Source organism: Columba livia, chromosome 3 (assembly GCF_036013475.1).
Source record: "Columba livia isolate bColLiv1 breed racing homer chromosome 3, bColLiv1.pat.W.v2, whole genome shotgun sequence".
Taxonomy (NCBI): domain Eukaryota; kingdom Metazoa; phylum Chordata; class Aves; order Columbiformes; family Columbidae; genus Columba; species Columba livia.
In genome coordinates, this window is record NC_088604.1 from 76,024,826 (window position 1) to 76,051,046 (window position 26,221).

Below are 26,221 nucleotides of genomic sequence, written 5' to 3' on the forward strand. Positions count from 1 at the left end.
GTGCATTGTGCACAGGCTGTAGCACAAAACCTGCTGCTAAGAAACTTTGGAGGGGGAGCAGTCTGATCATATGTTTCCAGGGTTTTCTGAGCCACTTCCAATTTGTGTCGTTTTTATTTCCTTCCACATCTCTCCATATGCAGGGAAGGTGGGGGAGGAGGGAGAAGGAGAGAGCAGAAACTCCTCTGCAGAAAGTGATTATGAGAAAGACGATGGGTATAGATGGGGCAGGCCAGAGCTTTTGGAAATGCTCTCCCCTTTTCTGAGAGCATCTGCCCGGAGACGAACAGATGTGGGCACCTGCGGTGACAGGCCACATATGCTCCATCCTATTCACAGGCATTCAGCCACAGCTACAATGGTGAGGCTTTGTGCACACGGAGTCACCCAATATATTAATCTGTGCTCCCCAGAGCATCGCTCTGTTTAGTTTTTCACCGGCAATAACATCTGATCTAATCCTCCCACCGGCTCCCCCATGGCCCTCTTCCCCCCCGGAAAGATGTGAAGTTATTCAGGTCCCCACCTGTTGCGGGCGGTGTGGGAGCGGGCGGTGCTCCCGGCACGCCTGCAGCCAGGCCGTTATCCCGCGCTGTGCCCCGAGATCCACCCGAGAAACCGGGGGCTCTCTTGCACTGGCGATTGCCGGGCGAAGCGAAGCGAAGCGAAGCAAACCCGCCCGCTCCGCTCCGCGCCGCGGGCCGCGGCCCCGCCGGAGCCGCCCGCCAGGCTGCCCCGGGCCGCTTTGTTGCCCCCCAGCGCCGCTCAGCAGGCCGCGCAGCCAAGGGGCGACATAAATCTCCCATCTACGACTCGGGGGTTTTGAAGCCATTTCGGTGCGCGACGCTTTCATCTCGCCACGTCCCCCCTTCCGCCCCGGTTGGGTTTGTTCGGGGGCATAATGGCCCCTCCGGCCCCATTGTGGCCGTACAAAGCCGAGGGACACCAGGCCGCGAGCGGGGACAACCGCGGTTCAGACCAGTCCGCTCCCCCCCCCCACCCCCCGCCGCTGTCATGCGAAGGGGCCCGTTGCAGCCGGCTGCCCCAGCCGCGCGAGAGGCGGGGCGGGGGGGAAGGGGCGACACAAGGGACAGCGACAACACCGACGCCTCGGGCCCAGGCCAGCGCCGCGCGCATGCGCGAGCCCGCCCACGCGGGAAGCGGAAGCGCAGGTTCGGGTCAGTGCTGCGGTGCCGTTGGGAGGGGGCAGTTGGTTGTTCAACGGCCACAGTGCGCGGCGCGAAGGGAGGAGGGGGGCTGCCGGTGGTGAGACTGAGCGGAGCCCAACTCGGAGCACGGTCCGGGCGCCGCACGGCCTCCTGAGGGAGGGGCTCGGCCCTTCAGGGGCTGGTCGCAGAGGCCCTCCCTTCACCCGCGGGCGGATACCGTCCGCCCTTCACCCGCCCGCGGCCTCCCGCTCTCGTCTCTGGGACGGACTCCGGCCTTCCAAGGCGGTGGGGAGCTGTGGGCCAGTCTGTGCGCTGGTGCGCTTCAGCAGTGAAGGACTGTGCTCCACGTTCCTTGTGCTGTGGGCCTCGGCCAGAGGGCTGTTGTGAGGGCAGGAGTGGTTATTTTGAACGTTTCTGCTATCAACTCTGCAACACTGTGTGTTACAGTCTATGGGCATAATAAAATTTGTGTCGTGGTAGTTACTTGCTGATAAGATCAAGTTTAGTGGTATTATCAACTCTTGTAGGGGTCATGCCTCTGAAATGTGTGTCTGTATAAAATGGTGCAGGGAGGATGACATGGAATGGTTTTGATTGTTTCAGTTTATGGAGAAATTCCCCCTGTGGTTTCATACTTTTGATAGTAGTGCCGTTGAGACTCTATGGTAACCTGACATCTCCATTTTACCCAAGTAACGTTAAAATAAGCGTCCAGCCATAAACTGTTCATCTGTTACGCAGAATGTGTATGTTTCTGCTCTTGGGAAACTTAGCACTGCAAAGTAAAGCATTTTAGTCCTGATTCTGCCAACTTTATTGAGGTGCCTCTGATGAAAGTGCCTCTCAAGTCAGTAGATTCTATTTATTCTCTTCTCTGCTACTTTGATGGATTAAAGAGTGACATGACTGTTACTGTTTAGTAGCAAAACGGGATGGTTGACAGAACATAAACTTTATTTTTTTTATTATACTTTCAGTGAATGTGATAATAATATTAAAATGCTAGTGGTGGCCAAGGTGCTTGCTTATGTGTTTGGATGTCCACTTTCTATTGATTAAGCTAAACTGTACTGGTAATGGAATTTTTTCTGATAATCTCTGTATCACAGACTTGCTTAAGTTGTTAAGTAAGAGGAGTGCTTCAAATACAGGTGTGAGGAGGTGGGAAAATGTTTCCATTCATTACAGTACAGTGTAGCAAGTAAGTTGCTTACCATACTTCTTGCTCTAAGTGCATGGCCACTAAGAACACAGTACTGAATCATAACTGAAACTTGCTTGGATGTAATGCATTTTTGCAGAAGTAAGACCTGCCATGGCATATGGTATCTCTGTAGTGACCTTAGAATATTTAGTCTGACCACATGTGTTAGTGATTGAAAGATTAAGACCTTCACACCCATTGCTAGGTCTCCGTGGAAGATAATAAAAACCAATAACCTGCCAGTGCGCAAACTGTTTGGAATCAGAGGTGCAGCTTTCCTGAAAGAGCAAATGGCTGGAGTCTTAAGGGCACCTAAATGACACTGGAAGTAGCATCACTGAGAAAGCTGTGCCCTACCTTGTGTCCGTATGTAGCAATGAAGCAGATTCATACACATTTATTTCTGGTTTGATAACAACAAGGTCTGCTGTCTGCTCTCAGCTTTATTTTGTATGTATTTCATATTGTGTTGTATGAGGAAGAAATGGTTTGTGATGAGGTTGCCCAGAGAGGTGGTAGATGCCCCATCCCTGGAGACATTCAAGGCCAGGCCGGACGGGGCTCTGAGTTCAGATCTAGTTGAAAATGTCCCTGCTCATGGCAGGGGATTGGACTAAATGACCTTTAAAGGTCCCTTCCAACCCCAGCCATTCTGTTATTAAAGAGGATGATAATAAAAAAAACTGTATATGGAGGCTATTCGATATTTAAACTCCAAAGACTCAGGAGTACCTTTAAAAGCTGTCAATTTGCAATACTCTTCTGAATTCTACTTCATTTTATTTTTTCTTTTTGTAAGCACGTACATTGTAATGTAACGTTCTGGAGACAGTCTGTAATTGGAATGTCAGTAATCAGCAGTGTGAAGAGCAGGAAAAATGGCATCCGTTTAATTAAAACATTGTGAATTTCTTCATTGTTTAACTGGGAAAGGATTTGACTTTCAGGTAAAATCAAAATGAAAACAAAACAGGTTTTCTGAGAATAAAGAAGAAAGCAAAGCTAGATGAAGCTTGTTACCTCCATTTTTCATTGGAAGGTCCTTTAAAATAAAATGTTGCTGTGGTAGAGGAAACTGATGCTGTAGTAAAGAGCACATCTAACATTGACGCTGTGACAAACTTCTTTGCATTGAGACTTCTAGAAATAAAAATGGAGGTCATCAACAGTTTTAATTTTATCGCACAGCTTTCTATGGAACATGTAAATTGGTTTACTTGGCATGCTATTAAGTTCTAACACAGAATTTGGAGACTTTCTTCTTCAATATTTTGGTATTTCCTAAACCAAAAATAGCCTTATTCATTTTTGAATTATTAATTCCTAGCTAATGTTTGCACGTGTGTCTTCTAAAATAGATTGGGTCAAAATTGCTGTGTGTGTTAGAAATCCCATTTGATATATAAACTTCACTATTAATGGTAGTCAGATTTGTAGATTCACAAAATATAGGTAAACCTCTAATTCTTTAAACAGGTCTTGAAAATTATGTCTTCAAATGACAGGATGGTAAAATAGATTGAATTTCTTCTTCAAAGCAGAAATTATACTACCAAAATTGTTCCAGAAGTAGAGGTATTGCAGCTGCTGCCACCTCAATGAACTGCCGTCTGTAAACTCAACTGGTAACAGCCATTTGCACCGTCAACGTTCAAGACTGATTTCTCAAGTTCAGTATTTTTTTTCCACTGACTTCAATTAAAGATGTTTGTATACTTTTGGTGTGAAAAATCAAACTATTCATTCCAGTGTTATACACTGTCAGCTAAGAAATTACGAAGCTTTTAATTATGTTTATACCAGTTTTCTAGCAATGCACACTTTTCTGTATTTTACACTATTAATCTGAAATTGTTAAGATATTTACAGTTTTCACTGATACAAAAAGTGGAAGTGGAAGTCAAAGTGAATGGGTGCTTATTTCCAGTTTGTTCATGGGAAAAAAAAATGGTTCAAACAGTTTAAAAGTCAGGACAAAACAACAGGCTCTTAGCAAAAGCAGAAAAACAACTGTTTAGTTTCCAAGCTGCTTTGCTTTGATTGAATAATTTAATTGCATTTCTCAGTATTGCAGTTTAGAATATTGTTTTTATTTTTTCTCTTTCAGACTGCTGTGAATTTTGGAGATCAGCGATGGGCATTAAAGGTTTGCAGGGATTTGTGGCAAGAGTTTGCCCTGATGCATGCAGAACAGTTGATCTGAGAGAGATGGCAGAAAAACATCGCATCGATCATCCTGATTCCCCCCCTGTTATTGTGGTAGATGCCATGAGTTGTGTTAAACACTGGTATACACCAGAATCCTGGGTGTGTGGTGGCCAGTGGCGAGAGTATCTTGCCATTTTAGAGGATTTTATTAAAGCTTTTATGGCAGCTGGAATCAAGTTGGTGTTTTACTTTGATGGAGTGGTAGAAGAGAAAAAGTTAGATGAGTGGATCAAACGGAGGTTTCAGAATAATAAGGAAATAGCCAGAATATTTCAGTTTATCAAGACTCACAGGAAACAACCAGGGAGAGAAATGTTCACTATTCCTTCTGCTTTGCCTACTTTTACACGTTTTGCCCTGAAGTCACTTGGTCAAAAAACAGTATGCACATTGCAAGAGGCAGACTTTGAGGTGGCTGCATATGGTTTGCAACATAACTGCATGGGGATTCTTGGGCAAGATAGTGACTATCTCATCTATAACACATGCCCCTACTTTTCCATTGAGAAGCTCCATTTGGACAGGCTGGTCACTGTTATGTACTCTCGAGAAGATCTTTGTCGTGCGTTGGGTCTTAGTTTGACACACCTCCCTCTTTTTGCTAGCTTACTTGGCAATGATGTTGTTCCAGAAAGCTTGTTGGAAGGTTTTTGGCAAAAATGTTTAGTCACCAGTCCCTGCAGGAATAGTGGCTACAACAGAAGAACAAACATACTTCTGGCTGTAGCAAATTACATCTCAAAACTTCCGTGCTCGTACAGCAGCCTGAAACACTTGGAAGAGATGCTGCCTTTGGGATCAGACAAGACATTACTCTCCCAAGGAGTGGAGTCCTATATTTTGCCTGGACAGCACTCTCCATGGATTCTTCCCAACATAACAAATTGTCAAATGTTCCCCCTTCAACAACAAACAGCCATGTGTCAAGATAAGGAAATCTTTCAGGTACCTTGATTTTTAAAACCTAATGGTCACTTTATCACCATGACTACTTAGTGGAAGTTGGCAATGAGTACATTGAACCCATTGATTTAAATTTGCAAGAGCAAAATCTTTTGTCAAGTACAGCCATGGTTACGACTATTGGGTACATCAAGGTGAGGGCAGATGCAGCACATTTAATTAAAAGTGGTTTCTCCCTTTTTGAAGCATCAGGTAGGTCAAATAATGGGGAGCAGCTCCTGTGTAGGACTATAGCTGGGTGTAAAGATGTACTTCTCATGTATTGCATGATGTAATGACTTGCTTATTGCTTCATCAGCAACAGCTGGTTAGTGGTCTTTTTGGCTGTGCCTGGCACATGCAGTCAAGGTACTAAAGGGAGTTCTGCTAAGAATGCAGAAGCTGAAGTTGCTTTTGTGGGGGACATGAAGCAACTTCCTATAAATCTGTATTTTGTGAGTTTTGGGTCAGGTTAATTATCCTTCAGATTCATTGTCCCTGAATGAACCAAAAGCTCTTTGAGTGGCTTGTTAATCCTTTAAGGGCAGGGCTGCACTAGCAAGCTTCCCTTGTGGCTTCCCAGAAGGGCAGAGATGTCCTGATGTTGGGGTGAGAAACAATGCAGTCAGATTGGGTCATTCTGAGAGCTTGGATATATTAGCTAGGGTAGCCTACCTGGCTAATAGAAACTGAGCTGCCTTGCATCAGAGTTTATGCAATAGTAGTAAGTCTATTACAATTCTGTAAATTAATGGCAATTGAGATAACATACTGAGATTTAATTTATAAAAAAAACTATATGAGGTAGTGTATTTTAGACCACATATTAGACATCTGTTGCTCTGTAATTTATGTACTTACAGAATTCAAATAGAGAGTCTTTCTTTTGTCTGTCTCTTACTTATCTTGAGCATTTTCTTCAAAACTATTTTTCTCTTTCCTCATAGTATTCCAAAGTAATACTATAATTTCCATTTTCCTTTTCTAAAAGAACTCTAAAACATTTTAAAGCTACCATGTAACCTATGCAATGCTAATTTCAGCTAAACTGCATATATATATATATATATATATGTAAATCACACTTGGATATAGTACATATCACTTCTGACTGTAGTAGTTAAATAGAATACATTATTTTAAAAAACCAACAACCATACATCCCAATAAAATGTTGAAAAATACTGTTTATGCTTGAAGTGCAAGGAAAAATTAGCTAGAATGTAATTAGCTAGGTTGGATTATGGCCTGGACAATAGTAATGAAATCCTTACTCCTTAAGAAACTGTACCATGTGGTCTTTATGACAAGTTATCATTATTTCTTGGTTTGATCTTTCATTTGAAAGGTTGCAGTTCTCTAGTGTCATGCTGAGCTACTGCTGTGATAAAATAATAATGTTTAGAAACGCTGCTAAAGAATGCCTCATAGTTGCTGCATAAATCCTGTCTTGGGCTGGTTTCTGGGCCAAGTCAAAGTTGTAGACATGTTAACTTGTATTTTGGTTTTGTTACAGGTGTTTAAATATTTGTATATGTACTGTGTGTGCTTTGCTTCTTATTTAGAAACCCATACGTAGTTCTGCTTACCTTGCATATAACCTGAACTGCACATAAATTACATACACAGCTCAATTCCAACCTTGAGGACATAACCTCATGTTATTGCTTCTAGCTGCTTTCAAGCTGATTTTAGGTGTAAATCAGAAATATTTTTCAAGATACAGCACTGAATAAAGCAATACTTTTGAAATCAGCTTGTATTTTTTTCAGTACCTAATTTAGATTATTCTGAAGTTGCAAGAAACTGTTTTTTTCTAATTATCTCCTATCTGTGACAGTGATTTGTATGAAATAGTTCAATGATTCTTTCAAATCATGCTTAGAAATACTTAACTCCTTGGGATTTTTTTAATACAAAAATAGATTTGGGGGATGACATGGTTTATATATATTACAAATACTGACATATTTCTTCCAGGGTAACCATTTGTTGCTATAAGAAAATGCTTTCTTGAATGACTTTGTACACAGAAGCCTATCACTGATTTTATGCTCACATGAGAGTGTCTCCTGAAAGTATGACATTTCAATAGCATTAGTTTTGATCAGTAATGACTCGGTGATTGACTGCAGCCTTGACCTGCTAAGTTCCCAAATTTGCAGATACTGGAATTCTGCAGAAATGGTGAATTTGGCTCTGGCCAGTGGTCTGGTAATTTCCAGTGAAAGAGGCTGAGATGACCGTATGGAGGGCACAAAACCCAACTAATACGGATAGCGTGACACATGCAGGGAATACAGAAGCAGAGACACTTCAGTGCCTGCTCACCATCTGGCATGGGTTCAGGAGAATTGATTAGTGGCACCCCATAGAAATCACTGGCTCTGCTCAGCTGTTTGAGCACTCCCATAGTTTGGGTGTGAAGTTGTGAAGTAGAAGGTCTGTCTGGGTCTACGCTTGGCCAGTCCAGGTTACAGGTGTTACTGGTTGAAATTCTGCGCTGCCTGAGAGCAGCTTTGTTGCTTCTGTGTCTAAGCTGCTCCAGACCAGCGGTCTCTGTTGGTGCTGAGGCTGCTGCAGCCATATGTATCTGCACCCAGATGAGTGGTTCATGGTTAATATGCAGCCTTGGCAATGCTGTGATTCTGCTTTTCAACAGAAAACAGCCTGTAGACCTGGTTTTCCTTATTGGAGCAGATTGTATTTATTTTCTTGGGGAAGAGCTATTGCAAAGTAAAAAGTGTGGTGAAGTTACACAAAGTCAGCTCAGGATAGAAATGGAGCTGTCTTATTTAGTTCATCTTGCAATAAAATTAAAAGTTTGGGTTTTGTCATGCCTTCACTCCCTATTTAAAGAGGGAAGATATGCTTTCAGGTGACTAAAGGAGGGAAGCTAATTTTTCCATGTCTGAATTCAGAAATCATTTTAAGAATAATTACTCTTTAAAAAACTGTCATTAAAAAAACAAAGTTTTAAGAATTCAAGGAGGAGCTAAAAAAAGCAGTGATGGGTTTCTCGGGCATTCTTGTCCGCCTAAAGATAGATTTCTGAAAATATACTATGCTGGTGTTATTTGAAAAAGTACTTGTTCCCTCCCTAGACATTTCCTCCATTTCCAGTAATAAAGAAATCACTACTTCCTTGAACAGTGAATACATTTTGTTACTTTTTGATCCTTCTTAATTTTGGAGATAATGCCTTCTTCCTTTTTTGAACAAACAGTTAGCTAAAGAACAGCATATCCAATCTGAAAATTACACAATCTTCAATATCCTGAGTAATGGAGAGATTAAGTGCAGCAACTCTTTGGAAGATGAATGTGATAGAGAGATTCCTGGACAGGCACTTATCTACCGCCCTGCTCGTCAGCATATTTATTCTGTCTTGTTGGAATCTGGAAAAGGTAAGGATTAAACTACTTGCACTGTTATTCACATATACTTTCAATTTTTATATATAAAACCTCAAATTCATTGTTTCAGTGACTACATCAGCATCGCGTTTAGGATAAAAACTGTGGGCAGCTGAAGTGTACTGCTTAAGGAATCAAGAGAAAATGTGACAATGAAATCGCAGTTTTTCTGCATGTTTTTCAATTTCAGTGCTTTTAAAGAGATTTTTAAAAATTGGTTTGTGGGGTATTTTTTTGTTGTTTTATTTTCCTTGTTAAATGGGAAGTTGTGAAAGTTGTTAATGATCAAAAGGTTGAGCAAAACAATGACATTTAGAAGATTTTAGAAGTTTGAGAGGTATGAAATCTTAAGTTGCTTTGATAAGTGTAGCTCCAGATGAAACAGTGAGTTGTAATACACTTCTGCAAAACAGTCATGCACTGTTACAGGTTTTACCTTCTGTTAATTTTAAGTCTGCAATTTTAAGAACAGTGGAAAGTCAAATATAGTTACTGTAGTAATACAAATGCAAGTAGTCATGCCAGTGTTTATTAGTTCTTTCATCGAAGTGCAAAAAAAAAAAAGATTTCTTTATCTAGTGGTATAAACAGATTCTGTAGCAGGTATATATATCTATTCTTCCATTCTTCTGCTTTAAGACAGGTAATACTTTATTGTCATCTTTAGACAAATGTTATGTTCTTAAGACTTCCATTCATTAAATGTTATCTTTACAGTGTCTTTTAGTTAGTGAGTTGAAAATTTAAAATGTACTGAACTCTTATTCTTTTTAATATGTTGATTTCTCCTTGGTAATGACTTTACATTTTATTGATGAAAGTGCACCACCATCAAACCTAATAATCAGACAGTGTGTTTAGAAAGGCAATTAAGTACTCGACTTCCTTCAGCAACTAGAGGTTGAAGTTGTGCCATAATAGGAAACAAAAAAAATAGGAAAAACTGAATCAGAGTTTACATAGTCATTTGGAGAGAGTAACAAAAATCTCAACAGTAATCATGCACATCTGTCATTTTTCATTTTTTGGCCTACTGTCTCTAAATTTTGTAGACAATTGTAACTTGGTTGGGTTTTGTTTATTCCTCTAAGCAGCAGGATATTCATTGATGTTTTCAGAAACACCCAGACCAAAAGTTCTAATTAACAGTTATTGCTGTGAGATGGCAGGGTAGTAGGCAAATTTGCATTTGTGTTACTGTATTTGTAGTACTCAGATTAAGATTAGAACTGAAGTACAGAAATATTAATTTAGAATCTTATAGAAATTGAAATTCAAACGTTAAAGAAAGAGGTCTTCTTTTGAGAAAGTGATTTTGGCATAAACCCACAGATAACATGCATTATTTGTTCTCAGTTCCTGCTTCAAATTCCAGAGATAATTTTCTTAAGTGAATGATAGTGCACCTGAATCCTTAACCCTTCCAGTTTCAGACTGTGTCTGCATGGGCACCCCTATTACATCTGCATTTTTAGTGCATATATCTACCTCCAACTGCTTTAACCATGTCACTTCCTACTAGTTTGTGGGTTGTTTTTTTACTCCAGTGTAAAGCTGCTTCGAAGTCAAGCGTGTAGATCATTACTCAGAGTCTGAATGGGAATTCATAGTAAATGTCAGCATTATTTTTTATTAATTTGCTGCTAGATCTACAAGGAAGTTTTGTTCTTTACAAAGTAAGTAGAATCCTTTTCCAGTTACCCTCAGATGAGGCCAAATTGACTGTTTGTTGTAATTTGATGAAAGGTAGGATGGGAAGAAGTAACCTACACTGTATATAGGTTGTAGTATGATGTAGAATTACTTTGGATTAGCATTAAAGAGGAGTTTATTGGAAAGAGTCAACCAATTAAATTAGTTCATGTCAAGTCTGCTGCCACTGGGATACAGTTGCTGATGTAGCTCCTTTGAAGCTAACTTGGCTAACTCTATACAATGTTCCAGTTTGCAGGGGAGATATGAGCATTAATGATCTTGTTTTTAATTCCTTAAGATCCCTCAGTTACAAGATTCCTGTGTTGAAAACTGACCTCTTTGCAGTTTGCAAATCTGCTTATTTACTAAATAAGTTGGCTGGCAAAGCAGCCAACATTTAGAAAAAGCAGTGATTACAGTTTTAATAAGAACGAGTTAAAAATAACGTAAACTGTTTCCTCTACCCTGAAATGAGAAGCTGTTGATTTTGAATGTTTAGGTTGAGATTTCCAAGGCTGCCTAAGAGAGCCAAAAATCCATAGGAGCTGGAAACTGTCATATCCTTTGAAATCACCCACATAGACTATGCCACATTACCCAAAGCCATCATGTGATAAGCGTTTCTTTTGCTGTCAGTGCCAGTGTAATCCTCTTGCACAGCCACTCCTTTTAGTCCCTGTGCAAGCTCTCAGTTGTGCTGGTGCAGCTGTTTGTGCAGCTGTGTGTTGGCCTAGTTTAAGAAACTGAAAATAGACCCTCTCTCCTCCCTCCCTTTCTTGTAGTCAGGTAACTAACCTGCTGTTTCCCCATCTGACTCTGTGTGTAGCCACAAACAGCTGGGGTGAAACAGCCCAAAGGAATGGCAGGGAGTGGGAATGAGCCCATGAGTGGTTGCCTGAAAAAGCAGCACTGCTGAAAGAATTGCTTATCAAGGTCTGACTTTGGCATAGTTTGGTCTGTGGTAAGGCTATGTGTACTTTTACTCACAGAAATGTTACTAGAATCACAGGCTTATTTTTGATCCTACCAAAATAAATAGGGGGTTGATGATGATCCCAATAACATGGCATTTGTTGACAGTGTATTTTAAAGATATCTTCATAATTGAGCTATTTCTCATCATTAAGTGGAATATTGCGTATAGTGATGTATTGTCAACTTTTAGCATCTTTCCTGGAAAACCGGCACTATTAGAAAAGATCAAGGAGGAGGGGAAAATAACAGTAAATAATGCACCTTGGTAGGCCAGCCAAGCCCTTTCTTTTGTGTGGGAAGAGTTCAGAACAAAGCAGGCAGGTTCTGGCACTAGTGCAGTCCATGGAAATACCCACACCTGCGTGACTGTTGCCAATTAGGAGGTTGTATAATGCAGCCTATGCCTGTGGCCAGCTCCTGGAAGTCCTGGCATCCCTCCCAGTTCTAACATTAGCAGGCCAGACTGACCCTTGCTTGACACTGTCAGAACCACTCCGTTAGCAGAATTTTTGCCAGTTATCACCAGTGACCACTTAGGATGGCTGGCATTGTTGCAGGTGTAAAGGGGCACACAACTCCATTTCCAGCTGACTCGCATTTCAGTGTTTTGCACATAGTGGAAGTTTTCCTTAGGCTGCCTAAGCAGTGCTTCTACTGGTCATTCAAAATCTAATTAAACAAAGGAACTGTTGTTATTTAAATTTCACTGATGAAATTCTGTATATGCACTGTGGGGGAAAAAGTTTGAAAAAAAAATTACCTTTTTTTTTTTTTTTTTTTCCCCAGAGATATTTCCATGCAAGGAGGGTTGGCATTTAGTAATCATGTCTTCATTTTATTCTTGGTATGTTAATGTGCCGTCAGTTTTCAGGATCTTACTTTCAGCTATATTTGTTTGGCTACTTGTGTTAATAGTCATATACTTTTGTTTCTAATGGATTATAATACTGAAAAGCACTTGGCCGATGTGTGCTACATCCTGTACCAACATTCACATAGATTAAAAGAACAAAACTAGAGGTTTCCTATTGACTTCTCTTTTTACTGTTCTTGAGATCGATGTGTGACATAAAAATAGTATCTCACTGGCATTTGGAATCAAGTGCCATTTTGATAAGTTGTTCTGTGAGTCGTGGAACTTGTAAAGAATGACTCTCCCCAGCACCTTCCTCTCAGCAAAGCTTTTATATTTCCATGTTCCTTTCTAGCATCCTCTTAACTTCTCCCTGTGTTCTTGACAACTCCCTCCTACAATACGTGGTGTTGACAGGTAGGTTCCCTATTTCCTTCTGCTCTCCCTAAATAGCATCTACCTTTTTATTCCACTCCAGCTCTTTCATAGTTACCTGTGTATTGATTTGCCATCCAGTGCATTCAGATGCAACAGGTAACTTGACTTTCCTGCCTTTCTTTCAGTTGGTGTCCAGCTGAGTCACCAGGTTCACAAAAAGTTTAGGAATTTAATACATTTGCAATCTCTTCTTCTCTGTCAGGTTGAGTTGAAACAGAGCCTTGCATCCATGAATTAGCTATAAGACAGATGTCCTAATTGAATTAGGTTTGCTTCTTAAAGAAGCCAGGCTAAAATTTGGGAGGCTGAGTGAGCTGAATAGATTGAATAAAGCAGAGTAATTTACATAATAAATCCTAAACCAGAATGCTAAAACATCAGAATGTTTCTGAAAGTGACTTTGGGGTATTAAATTGCAGGGTTTTGTTCATGAAATAGCACTATCATAGGCAGTGATTTATAATCAGGTTGGGAGACTATTCAGCTACAGGAATATGCAGTTTAAGGCTTTTTTTCCTCTCCTCAGTTTAGACATTTTTTTGTTTTAATGTCATCAATTTTTGAACAGTGAAGTATGGCAGGCCAGGTGCAATGCTGTCCCTCATAGTCCAGCTGTTGGTTCTTCAGTCCCTCACCTTTGTTGGGAGTTTGTGCTGCAGGTCTGTGGTAAGGAAGGAGGAAGCAGATTTTATCATGTTCTTTTACCCCTCTCTTACCCCTGACACTAGAATTCCATCTGGGCAGTTTCTGCTCTTGCATCATAGCACTACTTGTTCATTCATGCCAGCAGCCATTTGCAGGGTTGAGCTATGAACGAGATCAGGAAATTAATGTGACCATATACTTTGGAGTGGTGGAAGGAAGGGAAAGAGTGTTGGGAGAGATTTCTTTGGTTTGTTTTAAGCTAGGTGAAGTTTTTGATTAGGGTTCATAATGTGGCATCAGAAATACTTGTGCAGTAAAGTGCAGGGTGATTGGAATTGATGATAAAAGGCCAGAATTTTTAAGAACAGTGGCTTTAGCACTGGCTGAGAGCTAGGAATTAGAGAAGTTATTCTGTGAATCTCTAAAAGAGTCAGAAGAAGAAGGAAAAAAAGCTTTGAGATTTGTCTGGAAAAGATGTGAAAACACTGTTCCACATGCCCAGGACTGGCTAAATCTGTTTACTTCTTGCTGTTTACCAGATTACAGAGGGTGGAAATTAGGACATTATGACATGGTTGCCATAAGCAAAATGTGGACAAAAGGCAGAAGCAACATTTGTAACAACAATCTTGTTTCTAGATTATTGTATGAATACTTGCATTGGAGTGATTACAAGCTGACTATTGAAAATTGGATAGATTGCATTTCAAAAATTCCTAAATGCTTGAGTTTTTTTCTGAGGGTGTTTTTTTCTGAGGGTATTTTTTTTAAGCATCAAGTAGTTAGATGCACAACTCAAGTAGTGAAATTTTTGATTTAAGTGGCACCCTACTTTTTACAGGGCGTGGGCAGGCGGGGCAGAGTAGGGGTTAGCGGGGGTGAAAGCCACTTGAGCTATTATGCATAAGCAATCTCTTTATACTAGATAAAAGGTCTGGAACAATGGGCTGTAAAAGCTCTGCATCTGACAGTGGGATGACTCCATTGCTGTCAGCTTTCAAATAGCCATCAAAGCTCCTTATAAAGATTTTGTCTCAGACCCTGACACAGGAAATGTCAGGGCAAGTTGGGAGGAGAATCATATTAAGGGCTGCATATGTGGCAGTGTGGCAGCTCTGAGAGACTGAGGTAGCTCATGTAGATCCCTAAGCTATGCCAGATGCCTCCACAGCTTCCTGAACTGCCTTGGAATGGGAAGGCCTAAAACTGGCTGCAAGCTGTTTTAGAATGCTTTCCACACTCTTGTACTTACATTTTTGGCTGCAATTACCAGCACCAAACTCATGTTTCTAGTACATAATTCAAACTCTCTTCTTTTGTTCTGATGATTTGTCATAAGGATACTAAAACTAATTTTTCTTGGTTTGTTTTTAAAGAAGCTGAGCAAGCAAGTAATTATGAAGTGCCTTCTATTATAATACTTGAGAATCCTGATCACCACTGCTTCCAACTTTTACACAAGTGTTAATACTTGCATTTGACTTGCTGATCCAATTCTGTCTTTTTTAGATGGAGACTATCCTGTGGTAAAAGAGTGGTTTGTCTATTTTGGAAATCCCCTTCGGCAGCCAGAGCTGATAAAACCTGTACAACCTTCTATACCAGGTAGAATATAAATGTGTTTAAATCTGAACTGAAACAACTACATCACTAAAATGAGGTTACACATGTTTGAAATGGGATCCAAAGGACTGTGGAGAACAGGGAGCTAAAGTAGAAATGCTGCATGCCTGTCATTGTTTTTAATTACTGTATGTAATTATAATAGGATTCAGCTTGGAGCTATCTGTTATTACTATGTCTTGTTAAACCCAGTGCTAATTCAAACATGAGTTTTTTACAATTTATTTGACGTTCTCAATACTGCTCTGAGGCCAGGGTAAGTGGAGTATAGGGCCATATTAAAATTCTCTTGTTAAGCTGTTTGAGAGAATGTGTTAATGAGACTGGCAGGAATGTAAAATAGGGCCATTTTTAGATCACCTGTGACAACCCAAAAAGAGAATACCTCTTTCAATTAAAAAAATTGATTAGGCTATCTGTTTCTGCTAAGCTTTTTCTACTGTCTTAAGCATCAAGTGTTTTGTGTGTTTTTATCTTCTTTCCTTTGGTAAAGGACACATTTGTGAACACTCTTAGTGAAATTAGTGTTATGAGGAATGTGCAGTATTTACAAGGAAGTAAGAAAGAAATGAGCTATACAGACAAAGTGCAAACAAGATTTCGTTTGATATACAGTAGTTTCACTGTCCAGTACCCTGGTACAGTATTAGGACAGTGATTATCTAATTGACTTGATAATCGCATGAAATTGCTGTGAAATTTTCCAAATGGATATGAATATGTAGGGTAAAAATTGATAAGTCTGTCCTGTACAACTGTTTTATTGCAGCATACAATGATCTGGGAACATGCATTTGTAAAACAAGCAAACAAAAGCTCAACAAAGCATAAACCATACGTATGTAGTTACATTTCAGTTTGCATGGCAAATATATTGTATTTATGGTTGTGAAATTTTCCTTTCCTGATAGCATAGTACCTTCTTCTGTTTCTGGAGAAGAATCCACTTAATCTAATGTACTTTGGTTCTACTGCTCTGCAAACATGCTCCACGTAGAACCCACCTTCATGTTGACAATAAGCAGAATTTAAAATCACTGTCTGTGTTTGTTTATAGCAACCACATAGGAGGAGTTTATAAAAACATCTTCTCAGACATAATCTGTACTAAGTAATGAAAGGCTGTTCAACCAGACTATTAAAAAGGGGGAGGAGGACTACCAGTGTTTATTTTTAGTGCTCTGTTGTCATTCCTTCAGTGAACAAATATTTTTCTAAAATTTTTATAGTCCATATTTGTATGCCTTACATTCGCTCATGCATCTTTTAGTTTCCACAGCATGACTTTCTAATTCACCAAATAAGGTTCTCAACAGCGCATCACATTTTTCAAACAGGGATCATATTTAGAGCTAAATTTAAAGAAGTTGTTATAGGAAGTTAGAGTTCAAAGCTGTCAAACAAGATCAGGTTGCTCAAAAAAGAGAAGAAACCTTACCAGAAACTATTTGAAAAATCACAGGTGCATTTAATCTGGGAAGGTTCTTTGTTTTATCAGTTTTGCTAAAAATGGTAATTTCATCATCATGACTACTTTAGAAGTGTACAGAGAATATATGGGAAATCCTGACTATTGGATTTGATTTAGATTAAAAAATCTGAAGAAAGAATATTTGATACAAACTTTGAACTGTAACGTGCATAACCAGAAATATTTAAACTTCACATTAATCATCAAAAAACCATAGAATTCCCACTGATTTTTTTTGTGTGTGTGTATCAAACAGCAAAACTGTCTTGCATGTGAAAAAACTTTCAGGTGAGAGACTGAATGTTAGCTTTCTTTAAAAAATGAAATATCGAATCCTAAAGGCTGTAAGATTATAGCTTGAAATATATTTAAAATATAGTCTGTTTTATGAATATGTATTTTTCTTGAGAGACCGTCTTCTGAATTAGCATCTGCGTTTGCTGTCATTCTCTGTCTCTCTCCCTTCTGGAATGTTTCCTTTCAGTTGAATGAGTGTGATCATGATGTTTCCCACACATTGACAGAGAAGCACTTAAATTCATTTTAAAAAGTCTCTGAGAAATTAATTTTGCCAGAAGATCTGTGATCCAAGATCCATATGTTGTGAACATAGCTGATCTATTTGATATGTGTGCAGTTTAAATGGAATGGAGGAAGTTTTTAAGTCTTTACTGGAAATGTATGAATTCTGGTTTTCATTTTATTTTTGAAAATGTGTAGGATATTGTAGCTTCATACCACAGGAGCTTGGATGTTCTTTCATTATTCTAATCATTGCATCTTACAGGAATATATCCTGAATACACTGATTTTCAAAATGCCATCTCTGGAATGCTTCTTTAATGGTCAGATTTAATTGGCTTTTGGGTTTATGGCGTCTTTAAAATTGGCCACAGTTGTTGACAAGGTCATGTTGAGTTTTATAAATGATTATGAGGATCACCTTTATGTAAGCCTTGACTTCAACAATAACATAGCATTCCACAACTTTTGCATGCATTGCATATTCATGAATCAGTTATTGATGTTCAGACAAATTAAATAATATATATTCTCTTGAAGTGTTCATTTATCACGATGCTTTCTGTATCATAATGTCTTTAAACGTGAGTCAAAAAGGAAAAAGGAAAAAAATAATTCCATCAATACTTTTTCTGTTAACTGAATACAGTTTTCAGACAATTTTGTGAAGTGTTTGAGTAGCTCTTTGAAATTCATAGGAACTTGTGGTTTCTATGGCCCCAGCAGGACAGATAATTTTCTCATGACTAATCTTTATAGTAAAGAAGTATCAATTATGTATATCTAAGTATGTTTTGCTCTGTTTCCATTTTGTTACTCAGTTGTTGTTGTTTGTTATTATTTTGTTTGGTTGTTTTTTTAATGTTAATTTAGTAAATATTTAAATGTGTTCAGAAAGCAAAATGTATCTCCTCCCTGCCCAAGTAAATTTCTCTCTTTCAGGAATGTTTTCTAATGCTGTAAAGTATGTAGTGAGGATGTAACAGTTTGGAGGGCCTGTTGTATGTGAATCTTGGCTCTGTTGTTGGCTGCGCATGATGGGAGAGTCCTTAAACTTCAGTGTCTTTGTTTCTTTGTTTTACTTATCTTTCATTTAAGGGTTAATATAATGGCTCGCTCTTTGGTATTACATGGAATGTAATTACTTGCAGAAGAGATCTTTTCTGAAAAATAATGCTGTTGGTTGGTATGTTCCAAAAGGAGATAGCGTCAAGTTTTCTTTCCCAGAGTGAATAACTCATAATTCATCAGTACCTCTTTTTCCCAGGCGCAAGTAGATGTTGTTTCTGAAAGTATAAGAAACTATTTATGGAAGAGATGTCTTGAATTTTTTGTTGAGCTCTCTCAATATAGATATGAAATCTTGATTATTGATGTAGTTTCATGGGTTTAGTCTGAAGAAAGAAGGATTTCTATTATTAGGTATACCCCTGGATGCAATTAATTAAAGAAAAAAAAGTACAGATGAAAGGAGTACTTTCCTTTAACACATTCTTGGCCTATCTCTTCGTATGCAGCTGATTTGGAACCTTCTGGAAAGCAGAAACCATCAAAACTATTTGAGTAAAATAGTTTTCCTGTTAAAATTGTCTTGCACATTAAAGTTGCTTAGCCTTGGTAGGAAATGTTGGCTTTGTTTTGGTTTTATGCATGTTATATTTGCTTTTCTTAGAAAAGTCTCTGCTGACTTTTCTTAAGGCAGCAATTACCAGTATCAAAACCAGTAATCTGAGCCTTGTCGTGCTGTCTGTACTGGCCCTCTTGCTGCCAGTATTTGTGTTATCACTAACCTGCTTTTCTACCTCCAAATAAGCAACTGGTATTTTTTTCTTAATATATATATATTTCCCTACAAAATCCAGTTAAAAACTTACAGATTGTATGATGGTAGATCTTTACATGGTTAAAATGTTTGATGAGAGACTTAGTCTTAAAAATAGTAAAAGAAACATCCATCAGGGAGATGAAGAAAGAAAATACCAGCTTCTTTTCCCCCTCTCTAACGAGTTAGTACCATTTGGTTAATGGGCTTTCCTGACTAAATAAACATTGTCTATGTAGATTTCAGCACCTTGTCACTTTAACCATTTATTACCACCAAGTGTTCCTAACTGGACTGCAGTTGCTGCATGTCACACAAAAAAGAAAAGGTGTTACCAAATGTAGCTTAATTAGTCCACATTTATAATTCACACCTCATTTTATTTAACTACAGAAGCAGCAGTACTTTATGGGAGAGTTCTGTCTTTAATTGGGATTCTCAGGCATAACCAGTTAGCTGTGCTGTTATTTCATTAGTGTTTATTTTGATAATGGATTTAATGTAATTTAAATGGGGAACAAATTTTACATTAGTTCACGTGTCACAAGTTGGGAGATGGCAACATGAGGTAAATGTTAAGGCTTTAGAGACCAGGGTGAATGATACTATAGAAAGCCTGGAAAGATACACTATACATAACTGCTGACAGGTGTGTGTGTTTGTGTGTGTGCAGCAGTGTTTCATACAGTGGCCAAGGAACTGCAAAATACCAGATAGCCTTGATTTTTGTTCCCAGACTTGCTGGTGGACCTGCTGCAGAGGAGTCATACCAGCACAGTGTTTTGTGGAGAATGTGTGTTCGCCAGCCAATAGCAGAGGTGACCAGTTTGTTCATTAGACCAGGTAATGCAAGGATCCCTCAAGGAACCCTGGTACGCCAGCATTAGGAGAGAGAAAGCAGAAATAGATATAGTTGTTTTCTGCTGGTTAGCTCTTTTATGATGGAGCTGACCGCACTCAATGCTATGGATCCCCATGGGAAAGGACGTACTTGTAGGCAAACTACTCCTGCAGAGGTTAAAAGCCTGATGTCTGAAAGCTGTCTGTGGTGTTGTAACAATTGAATTTAGGCCACTGTGCTTAAATGTGCCTCTATTCAACACAATTTGTTTAAATTACAGGCCTTTTTTAAAAAAATTTATTTTCCAAATGCCAGATTTTGTCAAATACATTTCATTTTCAACTCTGTGGTTCTTGCAGGCGCCAAGAGCAGATCAATTGTTTCCTTTTGGATTGTAATGAGGAAGGCATGTTTTATGTCATTGCTGCCAAGATAAAATAATGGGTTGCTTTTGCAGGTGGAACACCTAGTTTGAAGACACTGTGGTTTGCCAAAGGACCTGACGTGGAAAAGCAACGGTATAGAACATTTCTGGCATGCTTTCACCTTCAGGATGAAATGGAAGAGCTTCAAGCTCTAGAAGCACCTGTTGCAGCATTCTGCTGCTTGCTGGCCTATCTTATGATGCAGGTAACTGAGACACTTGCTTTTTCTTCAGCTGTCAGCCATGATAGATGTGATTGACTAATAAACTGTTTATTTCTAGCCCATGCCCATGACAAAGCCCCCTGAGCATTTTAATAGAGACAGTGTAAACTGAGGGATTTCCACCACTTTTTGTGGCCTGTTTGCAAATTAAAGTGTCCCTTTTTGTGTTTCCTTTGTGTTGTCAAAAGAAGACATTCCCTCAGGTGACTATGCAGGCTGTTCAAACACACAATATAAATATTTAGTCAGCTCTCCTACTTTTTCACACCATTTTGTCAATCTACTCAGTTTCAAGGCAGAATTGAGGATTTGACTCTGCTCATTGAATTCTGAGTTATAGGTGATCATTAGGTAGCAGTTCTGTTATAATTCCAAACATTTGGCAGCCTGCAGACTACCTTAATTGTAATAAAAAGGAATATAAGATTAAATACAATATTACTTCATTATTTACATTTCTCTTAGGTATTTAATATATTGTCTGTACTTGCTGCCTTTCAAATACTGATCTCACAAGCAGGTTTTCCTCTTTGAGGATGAGAAAATTATAATGCCTTTATCTAATCTCATAAGCTCTTTTGCACTTTTACTTACACTGGACTACATTTTATCTTTTCTTTTGCTTTTTCAGATTTCAGTTTCCTCAATAACAGATATGTACTGATGTGTGATATAGGAAAACAAGTTCTCCCTGACTTTTCCCTTCTTTTTGCTTCATATATGTTTGCTTAAATTTAAATGATGCATTGACGAAGGACATATGGGAATTATACAAATGATCTATATATTTATTTATTTTTCTTTAATTTCTGTACAGCAGAATATAAATGGAAAGCTTTTTGGAGATGAAACTCACTGAACATAATTTCATGCTTCGTGGATTCAGTTCAGCAAAATACATATCATGTACTTAGCTTTAAATGTATTTTGAGTGTTTTTCATGCTTGGATATGAAATCACTGGTTCACTTATTTATCTATTTGCACTATTTTCTGTATTTATTGTGCTATCCTGTACACCCTTTCATAGCACAATTACTGAATTATTTGAGAAGTGTTTCTTTAGTGGCATAAAGTAGAGGAATAATGGGACACAACACCTACAGAAATGTGAATTTACTGAGCCTATTAATAAATATTGATTTTAAAAAAAAAAAAAGGCTTGTTAAGGATATGGTTTTCAGAACTTGGTAATCAATGGCTAATGCAAAAAAACCAGACATGAAAACAGTTTTGCAGCCCGTGTTTTCACTAATGCAAAAAAAACAGACATGAAAACAGTTTTGCAGCCCGTGTTTTCAATGAGAATAATATATTGAGAGATCATGCAAAGGGCTTAGTTTGATTTAAGATTTTTTACGGCAGTACCAGTTTCTCAACACCTGTCCCATTTTCCCATTTTCTTGATTCTCTTGAGTTGCAGTGATACAGTCTACCCTGTGAAAGACTAGGAAATTGATTTGGATTAAAATGTTTTTCACTGCTGAGTTGTTTTAAACTTTGGTTAGTTCTCTGATATTGTCCATTTGTTTCTTGGGGTGTTTGAGAAGAAAACATGAGAGTGTCAGCAGTCATGCTTTGAGCTGGCTGTACTGCATCCATTTGTTTTATAGTTGAGAAAACAATGCTTGTCTCACTGTGGCCTAATTCTTCTCTTTACTTTACACTTCAGTCTTATATTTGCATTCGAGAGGGAAGGTGGATTGTTAACCCAAAGGTGGTTTAAGTTGAGTGATTGTAAGTTGCCTTGAAGCACGCTAACATCTTTTTCTTCAGCTCATATGAGGGAGAAATAAACTTCTTAAAAATGTCATTACTTATCATTTAATCTAATGGTTTTTGCAGGAACCAGCATACTGGCCAACCCACCTGGCTTCCTCAACATTTATGTGCAAGTGTTTAATGAAAATTTCAGATGCTTTTTTTTTTCCCTTTTTTAAAAATCCAGTAAGCAAATCTGAACTATATAAAGCAAGTGTCACTTTGAAGAGTATTTTTTTTTTTCAGTGAGGGTACTTTTCAAATACTCTCCAAATTAAGAACAAAAATAGTCAAAAAATACAAAATAATAGAAGTGTCTTTAAAGTTAGGGAAAGGAGCGAATGAGTTTGTGTATCAAACTGTGGAGCCTCCAACGAAAGGGGAAATTCCTCTTTCAAGCTCTTACAGTTTTGGAAGAAATCTGGCAATGGAAGTGTGATAACTCACCAAGTTCGGTTACTGAATAACATATTTGTCTAAAGAAATGTTTTGACATTCATCAGCTTTTTGACTGATTCCCTCTATTGGGGGGATTTCTATGCTGTTGCACTTGCAAGCAATCTTTGACTTTTCTTAAGACAAAATTTGCAAGTATTAAGAATTGTTTTGTGGTTGAAATTAACTTTTTCTGTTACTGTAATGTATAAAATGTCCAGGTTTAGTAAACCTCTCTTGTTGCCATCTGTACAAAGTTGACACAGAGTAAAGTAGGGCCTTTATCAGATCTTAGCAGCCAGGTGGAGTTAATGAATACCAAGGAGTATTTTGAAAGCTTAAAACATTTCTGATCCCCCTAACATACTTGTGTTATGCAAGTTTTAATAGAGTCATGGAGGGCAAAGTATTTTACAGTGGGATAAGCAGCAAGGTCTGATCAAAAAAAATCTCAGTTGTGGTTGAATAATTTTTTATCTTGAGGATGAAAGAATGGGTTAGTCGTTCTGAGCAAATAAATGAATGAAGTAATTGTAGATGGCTTCTTGGTGGTTTGTTTTTGTTTTTTTTTCAGTTCCTGTTGATTTACATCAATACTTTTTTTGTTAATTTTTCTGTGCTTCATTTTTTCTGTCACTTTTTGATTTGCAATAGCCTTAATAGAAACTCTTAAGAGATTGAAATGGGATATACACAACATTCCCTTTCTTTTAACAGCTTGGTTTTCAGGGCATGTGGAGTTTTAGGCAGCCTTTTAACTGTACTGTAAGCCCACAACCCGTATTTCCACGCTTTGCAAGAGAAACCTTCCCTCGAGTTCACACTGATAAATAATTGTAATGCTTTATGGATCTCACTCAGAGCCCTCTTTATAACTTCAATATTTGTAACAGATATTTGGTGTTGGTGCACATGTATAGTCTGTAGTGTTCTTACAAGAGGAAACAAGTGGACTCGTACTGTCAGTGAAGCACCCAGCTGGTGTAAAGGCTCTGTCTTGCTCCTGAGCTGACCATGTTCCTCTATAGAAGCTCAGAATACTTTTTCACAACAGTAAATGCCCCCATTCTCCCTTTTCTGATAGAAGTATTAGAGTGAACTGTTACATTAATTTAGAATTTTCCTTTATGTTTTCCCACATGAACATTTTAGTTTCAGTTTTCTTATAGTTTTGAGTTCTTCCCACTTTAACTTGTAATGTCAAATACTAAAAGAATCCAAACATGTTTTGTAAAATCCTGAAATTTGGTTTATAAAAGGCCATTGAAATATTTTAGATTATTTTTAAAGTTTCTGACAGATAACCATGTCAGCATTTGAAGGTCATCCTAATGATCATCACACTTGTGGCTCATTGTGGTGGTTTTTGTTCTGGGTCTTGATTATAAAGCAATTTATTTTTTTTTTTTTTAAATCTCAATTTTTTGCTGTGCTCGGTGTTACAGAGTTGAAGAAATTTCCTATTGTTAAGAAACTCCAAGGGAGAGGAGACAGGAATACACGAAGGGTGGGCATTTTGTTTGGTGTGTGGAAAACCATGTATACACACTATACACGGGTATGGGCTATGCACTAAAATTGTGAAAGTAAGTATTTTGTTCCCTGCAAGTGTCAATGATGCATTCATGGTGGTCATAATTTTATGAGGTCATTGATTTAAGGTTGATGTGCTTGAGCAAGAGGAGCCAATTTTCAGGAAGTTTCTCTTCAGAGCCTTCAGATAATCTGATTTTTTTTTTCATCTATTTTAGGTCAGTAGCCTCTCTCTGGAGGACTTAAATGCATTTGTGGCACTCATTCTCTGCCTCAAAGGGAAGTCAGCTGCTCAACTGGCAGGTTTGCAGGTATGGACTGGAATAATTGAGTAACATACAATGTTCATGGTAACTTTGGGATAAATGTTTTTCGAGAAAATTCTTCTACATAAAGTTTTTTCAGATATAGGAACTGAGGGTCATGGTAAATATATAAGCTTTTGATGTGTTACAGTTCATGTGAATACTTACATTTGTTAATGGCATAAAAAACATAAAATAGGAAGGACATTTTCTAGTGATTGCAGTCCTAGGGTGAGCAAATTACTCTCAGATTTCTTCCTGATTTGGCTTCTAGGCTTCAGCTGATGGAAAATTTGTAATGATGAATTCTGTCTTGCAAAATTGCTTCGTCCTTTTTACCTGAGGAGGATAGTGTTCTGGGACATAAATTTTATGAAAATAACTACATTAAATAAAGTTTGGTATTACTACTTGTGGGAGAACATGAACATAACATAAACCTTACAAAAAACAATGTCTTGTTACCTAACATGGTCCACTGGAGTGAAGACCTTTTGGATCACTCTGTTCTGTAATTATTGAGGAGTTTTTGGTGCAAATCTGTTTTGTTTTGGTTTGGTTTTTTTTTCCTTTTCTATCTTGTTTAATCCATGTGGAAAAGCAAGTTCCTAGATGTTATTACAGCAGAACCATCTAAACGGTTCTTCTTGAATGTCTAATTATACAAGAGTATTTTCAATCTCATAGGTTGGGATTCTATTCCAAGTATTAGCAGTGTACAGCACCAGCTGCACATCAGTGCCTGTTAGAGTTGTGGCTTTTCTTAAGACGGAAAGAGTTAGAAATGATTAGAACCTTAATGTATCTTAATTATGAAAATCTTGCTTGTATTTCCAATAAATTCTTTGTTGCTTTGAACAGTTCATGTTGGAGTTTTAAAAGTACTTTTTGCCAATAGCAACATAAATCAAGCACTTCTGGTACTATCCATTGGTTTCTAGTGCACAGGGACCAAAATAACAAAACTTGTGTGATTCCAGTTTCATGATTTGATTCATTATAACAGATAAAGTCACGTCTCCTGTCATTTTTTTCCAAAATCATCACAAATTTGCTTTGCAGCTGATCAAGTGTTAGATCTGTGTAACAAAAAGAAGCAATGAGGTGAAGGCAGTATGGAAAACAACAAAAACGTGGGATTTATTTTTGTGTTGAAGAAATTATTGCACATAGTGAGTGTTGAGAGTATCGTTATTTTATCAAGTCTGTTGTGGAAGCCATTGAGTAAAAGCATAAAGGAAGCCAAGCATAAGCAGGAAGTGGTGAAACAATTTGTTTATAAGTGCACTTGCAGGTATTATTCAAGTTTCTAAAGTGCTTGGAGATTCATTCTGTTTGAATTAGATAACTTTATGTGATTCATTTATGTTGTGATTCTATGAAATTATAAATCTGGGTGTTGCATCCAAATGCATAATATTAATCAATGCACACTGCTTACCAGCAGTCATTCTACTAATTCCAAGTAGTTCACAACATTTTGTAACTTTCCCACAAAGCTTATGGCAGAACAGATGCTGTCGGCTCTTACATTGTTGATATAGAAGTATATGAAGGATGCAGCTGGTCTGACACTGTGTCATACATCCCTGTGTCACTTTGTGAAGCCGACAGTATGATGTTTGAATTGACTTACCCAGGCTATTGGCAGGTACCTCCCAAAGTTACATCACTCTGCTGCTTGTGTAAGCACTTCTTGCAGTGACACAGAATGCC

At 38.3% G+C, this 26,221-nt stretch overlaps 1 protein-coding gene across 11 annotated transcripts in view; it reads left to right on the forward strand.

The window, feature by feature from the left end:
* The first annotated feature begins 763 nt into the window (after positions 1-763).
* The window catches only part of FAM120B (family with sequence similarity 120 member B), a 54,015-nt gene continuing 28,557 nt past the window's right edge, over positions 764-26,221 (forward strand). For 2 of the 11 annotated variants that reach the window (XM_005508621.3, XM_065057705.1), the window contains exons 1-6: positions 764-1,178; positions 4,481-5,526; positions 8,750-8,930; positions 15,055-15,150; positions 20,282-20,454; positions 24,419-24,511. In XM_005508621.3, coding sequence (XP_005508678.3) covers positions 902-1,178; positions 4,481-5,526; positions 8,750-8,930; positions 15,055-15,150; positions 20,282-20,454; positions 24,419-24,511 — 1,866 coding nt within the window. In that variant the 5' untranslated portion in view covers positions 764-901. The other 9 variants (XM_065057706.1, XM_021296048.2, XM_065057709.1 and 6 more) reach the window with 7 other exon arrangements.